Source organism: Lepidochelys kempii, chromosome 10, assembly GCF_965140265.1.
Source record: "Lepidochelys kempii isolate rLepKem1 chromosome 10, rLepKem1.hap2, whole genome shotgun sequence".
NCBI classification, from domain to species: Eukaryota; Metazoa; Chordata; order Testudines; family Cheloniidae; genus Lepidochelys; species Lepidochelys kempii.
In genome coordinates, this window is record NC_133265.1 from 81,986,691 (window position 1) to 81,993,044 (window position 6,354).

At 41.2% G+C, this 6,354-nt stretch overlaps 1 protein-coding gene across 5 annotated transcripts in view; it reads left to right on the forward strand.

Moving 5' to 3' along the window:
• The window catches only part of GLCE (glucuronic acid epimerase), a 110,662-nt gene extending 104,714 nt beyond the window's left edge, over positions 1-5,948 (forward strand). For all 5 annotated transcript variants that reach the window (XM_073304483.1, XM_073304482.1, XM_073304485.1 and 2 more), the window contains one exon: positions 1,516-5,948. In XM_073304483.1, the coding sequence (XP_073160584.1) occupies positions 1,516-2,540 (1,025 nt within the window). In that variant the 3' untranslated portion in view covers positions 2,541-5,948. The remainder of the gene's footprint in view (positions 1-1,515) is intronic.
• The last annotated feature ends 406 nt before the right edge of the window (positions 5,949-6,354 follow it).

A 6,354-nucleotide genomic window follows, 5' to 3' on the forward strand; every position in this document is an offset into this window, starting at 1 on the left:
GTTAATAAATTAAAATGTAAACTTGCTTTGTGTTCATTTTTCCACTTAATTAATCAGTTCCCTGCTCTTGCAACTGTCAAGCAGGCAAAACCTCAGCTAATGGATTTTAATTTTGGTCCCAATGGATCTCTAACTACCTGTTTCTTTCTCAGTTTTCTCCAAGCTGTTTTGCTTAATGTGGCTCTAGTCTGAAGTGTGACTAAAAATGGCAAAGCTGGGGCTCCATGTTTTTTCCCCCTCAATTTCCGTTTCAAATATTTTCAGTTTGCAACTAGAAAGAGTTCTTTTCTAATAAGCTCAGTAAAATCTGTGTAAATCAAGTTGGGTTCTTTCCTTCTGGTGCATCACCAGTAACAGATGTACTGCAGGCCCAATTAGGTCCTCAATTATGCTTGTGCAACACCCATTGCCTTCAGTAGATTTGCACAGTTAGCTGGTGGGCCCTGCGGTGGAACTTGGTAAACATCTAAGCTGATGACAGTAGAATCTGCCGTGGGGAGTTTTACCTTTTATTTTAGCTATACAAGCAGGGGTACTGGAACAGTTTGGATAGTGGGGGTGCTGAGAAGCATTGAATCAAACTGTAAACCCTGTATAGGATGGAAACCACTTCAAGCCAGGGGGTGTGACAGTACCCCTAGTTTCAGCAACTATGTATACAGTTTTCTGACTGGGGAACTGAAGAGAAGTGGGCAGTTAATAATAATCTGTTGGCACAAATCATGTCAACTGCTTTATGTGACAAGTTCCAGAATATGTAATGCCAAATTAGTGTCAGACACCCAATCTGCACACACAAAATCGGATTTTTATTGAAAGATGACTTACAATGTAAAGTGACTCTTTCTTCTGCTTTTCTTTCTTTGAATCATAACCGGCTGGAACAAATTGCCCACACTGTGTTACTAGAATGCCAGACCTGATTAGGGTAAGATTTATTGTAGCTAGAGGGGTTTATGTTTTTTGAATTGTGTTGGTTGGTTAGTTCATATTGCGGTCTACTATGGATAGCTTAATACTACCAAACATATTTCAGGTTCTCAGTGATGCAGTCCATCTACCTCTTTTCATCTCACCCTCTCTCTGTCTCCTCTTATGCCAGCTGTCCTTTGCCTGAAGAGTCTATTTTGGCATCTGCGTTACATCCGGGGTATTGACCAGCTAGCATAGGATCCTGAAGAAGCCATTTGGCCAATACCTTGGCACTGCTCCTAGACCGAATGCAGCAATGCACTAATGTAGAATAGAGGAGGGAAATTTTCCCTTATGGTACGGGAAGTCATCCTTGACCCATTAATTGATGCTGTGTTCTTAATTTAGTAATAAGCAATAATGAACTGACACACACAATGGAAACACAGATTTTAGGTTAAGTGCCCTTGAATTATTTCAGATTTTTATCTGGCAAACCTAATTGCATGGTGTAACTTCCTTCTAAATGTTCTATTAATATACATCCTGGCGGATCATTTTTTACCCCTAACCACTTTCATTTGTGTTTTGTGTTTTTTCCAGAAAATACCGAAGGGGCGTCTCTGCAGCTTGGGAACTCAAGAGATTTTATTATTTCTTTTGACCTCAAATTCATCACAAATGGGAGCATATCTGTGGTTCTAGAAACAACTGAGAAGAACCAGCTCTTCACCATACACTATGTCTCGAACACTCAGCTGATTGCTTTTAAAGACCGAGATATTTACTATGGCATTGGACCTAGGACCATTTGGAGCACAGTCACAAGAGATCTGGTAACTGACTTAAGGAAAGGAGTGGGTCTCTCCAACACAAAAGCTGTGAAGCAGACAAAAATAATGCCTAAAAAAGTGATTAGGTTGATCACGAAGGGAAAAGGCTTTATTGATAACGTCACTATATCGACAACTGCCCACATGGCAGCTTTTTTTGCTGCGAGCGATTGGCTAGTGAGGAACCAGGATGAAAAAGGTGGCTGGCCAATTATGGTGACACGGAAGTTAGGGGAAGGGTTTAAATCTTTAGACCCTGGCTGGTACTCTGCTATGGCACAAGGGCAGGCCATTTCAACGTTAGTCAGGGCTTATCTGTTAACAAAAGACCACACATTCCTCAACTCAGCTTTACAGGCAACAGCACCTTACAAGCTCCCGTCAGAGCAGCATGGAGTGAGAGCTGTCTTTATGAACAAACATGACTGGTATGAAGAGTACCCAACCTCTCCTAGCTCATTTGTTTTAAACGGTTTCATGTACTCTCTGATTGGACTGTATGACTTAAAAGAAACTGCAGGTGAGAAGCTAGGGAAAGAGGCAAAGTCTCTCTATGATCGAGGCATGGAGTCCCTGAAAGCCATGCTTCCACTCTATGATACAGGCTCAGGAACGATCTATGACCTCCGTCATTTCATGCTCAGCTCTGCTCCCAACTTGGCCCGGTGGGACTATCACACCACCCACATAAACCAACTCCAGCTATTAAGCACGATCGACGAGTCCCCAATTTTCAAAGAATTCGTCAAGAGATGGAAGAGCTACCTTAAAGGTGGCAGGGCAAAGCACAACTAGAGCTCACAACCAAAACCCCGTTTCAGCTATCTGCTGTTGACGGGAATTATTGGACTCATTAAAGCTAAACAAAGGTACATTTTAAAAGGTTGCATACTAAGTTTTTTGTGGACTATTTCAAAGTGGTCCTCAAAACTGATCTTCAGAAAGTAATTGCATTCCAGCGTGAGAATACTTCTATCTGGGTGGTAGAATCTGAGGCAGGGGTCCAGTCAAAGGATGGAATAAAAGCTGGTACTTTAACGTGTTTACCTGCCCATATAGTGTTCCATAGCGAAATTATTCGCACTGGACAAAATCCATTTGTACTCCTGGGTTTGTGGGGGAAGTTTTTTATTTTTCCTTTTTGTAGGAAAAAGATGATTTACAGAAGCCATACAGGTCTCTAAAGTCCAGCACTTGCCTGAAAAGTTAGTATGTGGCCTCTTTTAAAATGGAATTATCTGTATATATGTTGGAAACAGAATTACAGATCGTGTGATGTAATGCAGTAAATGTGTATTTACTTGTAACCTGGGTAGTCGACAGTGTGTCTTTTTAAAAGTGTTTCTTTAATACAAATTCTTTTCTTGGGGGGAGAAAAATACACAAAATTTGTTTTAAATTCTATATATTGAGGAATATGTTGAACATACGGTTTCTTTAAAGATGTGTAAATGGAAAACACACACAGCCAGCATTCAGGCTTCTTAAATTATGTAAGCACAACTCAAAGTGGGATTAGTTGACTGCACAAAAACTGCAAGCATGCCATTTAAATTTGAATTTACAGTCGTATTTGAGGCTTGCTAATCAACATTTCCCCCCCATGTAGTTGGAATCTCTTGTTGTGGAATCTGATGTTTTGTACTGTATTTTCACCCACACTTGAGAGGTTTCTGTATCAATATTTTTTCTAGCAATTTAATTTTTAAACTGTTTTTAAAAAGTGGATCAAGCATTTTAAATGTTAATTACAATCTAGGTCTCTACACTTAGTTATACCCACAATATTGGCTTAATTTTTTATATTGATTCTCAGTTGCTCTGACAACTGAGTACTTGTGCAATAACTGAATGTGTCGAATCCATGCATTCAGTGACATACATTATTGTTCAGAATTAACCTGAAATTTCCTTTTATATTTATAAAGTCTTTTCAGTAGCCATTACAGTCTTTCATGTCAACATGTGTAGTGCCCGATCAGATTCACGGCCGTGAAAAACCCATCGTGGACCATGAAATCTGATCTCCCCCATGAAATCTGGCTATTGTAAGGGAGGGGCAGGGCTGGGGGTGTCCCAGCCACAGGGCCTCCTACCATGGGCCGGGCTCCAGCTGCTAGTCCCAGCCCAGGCTGGAGAGGGATGGGACTACTTCTTCCACAGCAGAGGCTGCTCCTAGAGCTGGGTCAGACCCACCTCCGGGAACCTCTCGCGGCTGCAGGAAGCACTGCAGCTGCTTGCTGCGATAGCCCCCCGACTTAGGCAGAGAGGCTGCAGCCCTAGCTGTCAGCCCCCGATCCTGGTGGAGAGGCTGCAGGAAAGCCTGGACACATGGTAACCCACCTCCCCATACCTTGCAACATTTGCTTCTGCGCTGCTGGTGGCCGCGGTGCTGGCTTTAGAGCTTGGCATCCAGTCAGCAGCCGCTGCTCTCCAGCTGCCCAGTTCTGCCAGCAGCAGCGCGGAAGTGAGGGTGGTAATCCCGCTGCCCCGTTTTGGGTCAGGTCCCCCACAGTTACAACAAACTGTAAAATTTCAGATGGAATCATATGAAAGTGTGAAATTTACTATTTTTAAAATCCTATGAAAGTGGAATTGACTAAAATGATCCATGCATTTGGTAGGCCTCTAAACATGTGTTTTGCCTCTTTGTAGTTCGGAGAGAGTAAACAAACCAACTCATGTCATTGGACCAATACTGTTTTTAGGGTAGTGTGCATCACTAATATCTGCTAATATTTTGGTCAGTACAGATTATGAATCCCAGATCTTTAAGTTGTAGACACATTCCAGTATGGTAAAGTTATACGCACTAGTAACAGATTTTTATTTTTTTTTCCGCTTGGTCCTGTTGTATGTTACTTATTTCTTGTGTGATTTTAAAAAAAAAAAATACCAAGGAGAGTTTGAGTGGGGAGAGATGTTTGTATCGGGGACAAAATAAATTCAAACCACTGAAAGGAGAGATGTGGCAGATCACAGTAAGACTTTAAAGCCTTTTCTGTTTTGCTCACCAATGTATGAAACAGGTTTGTAGCTCTTTTGATCTTTGCAAACACACATGATCGTATTGATTCCTACAAAAAGTAGATGTCACAGCAGAACTATTTTGAACCCTAAAATCTTTATCAATACCAAAGTGTTCAGAGAGGAGATTTTCCTCAGATTACAAAAAAGGGGGAAAAAAACTACTTCTGCGATGGCTGATCACTATCTGAGAGTGAAAGAGAGATCTTTCTGGTGTGTTTCCTCAACATTATACCCATTTTAGGTTTGGAGAATCAAATGAGAAGGTTTGGGTACTGCTTCTGTGACAAATATCAGTGCCTTAACAATGTGAACACCTTTTCCAACTGAATTAGGAAAAGAGTGTTAAAAACAAATAGTGGCATTGGTCTTTCCATGTTTCATACCTCACATTGGAGTCCATCCGGCAGCAGACAAATAGATTTGTTAAGAAACATAGGTTAGTCATTTCAGCTGAGAAACTGATGTTGTACCATTCTATTTTTAACGCAGTCTCCATTGCATTTTTGTTGTTTGAGTGCATATGCATGTAAATTAAGCAATCAACCAGGAGTGCTTATGGAACCTAACGCATGGATTCCTCTTCGTTTTTAAAAAAGAAGTGCGCTGTGGGAGAGCATTAATAGACACCAGTGCCGGTAATTTCATTTATTTGACTTCACTGTATAATAATCCCTTTTGTACCTCTGTTTTTAAACTGACAGAAGGTCTCCGATGCTAAGATCTGTTTAACCCATTCGCTAGGATTACTGTACGTGTCGGTTTCATTAGAGAAACACAGTGCATGTGGGTATGTGCAAACCAGAGACACAAGCACAACTGTACAAGCGTTTTTCTCGGCCATTGTGTGAGACACTCACTGAAAGCTGCTCTTGTCACTCACTTTGTAATTGTACTTTATTCTTTTCTACATTTTACATGGGGGGTACACACCATGTGTTAAATATGCAATAAATTGTTTACAGGGTGCCCTTCTAAAGGGTAGTCCTTTGTAAAGCTGTATAGACTTTGCAGGTTAAGCACAATGTGCACATGTTAGTTTTATATACAGCAGGACAGGATTTTTTGCAGAGGGAAAGAGGTCCTATTATGTTTATATACCAAGTAAATGGATCAACATTTGTGCTTAATGTAAAGCTGCTTTATAAAATTGTAAAATAAAAATTTTTATCTTAAGACATGGTTTTGGGTGTTACATTTTAATTGGCATATATATATATCAATCAATCACCTGCATGAGAAAATGTAATTGCTTGATTGCACATAAGTAAAAACAAACCCATTATGTGGTTAACAGTCTTCCTAATGGTTTGATAAATGTCCCCTTTCGGGATACCGTATCCTCGAAGCAATGACCCTCTATGGCAGGACTGGGCAAACTTTTTGGCCTAAGGGCCACATCTGGGTATGAAAATTGTCTGACATGAAATTGGGGGTTGGGGTGCAGGCTCCGGCTATGGGTGCGGGCTCTAGGATGGGGCAAGAAATAAGGAGTTCAGGGTGTGGGAGGGGGATCGGGGCAGGGGATTGGGGCACAGGACAAGGTCAGGGGTTCAGGCTCCGGGGAGCGCTTACCTCAAGC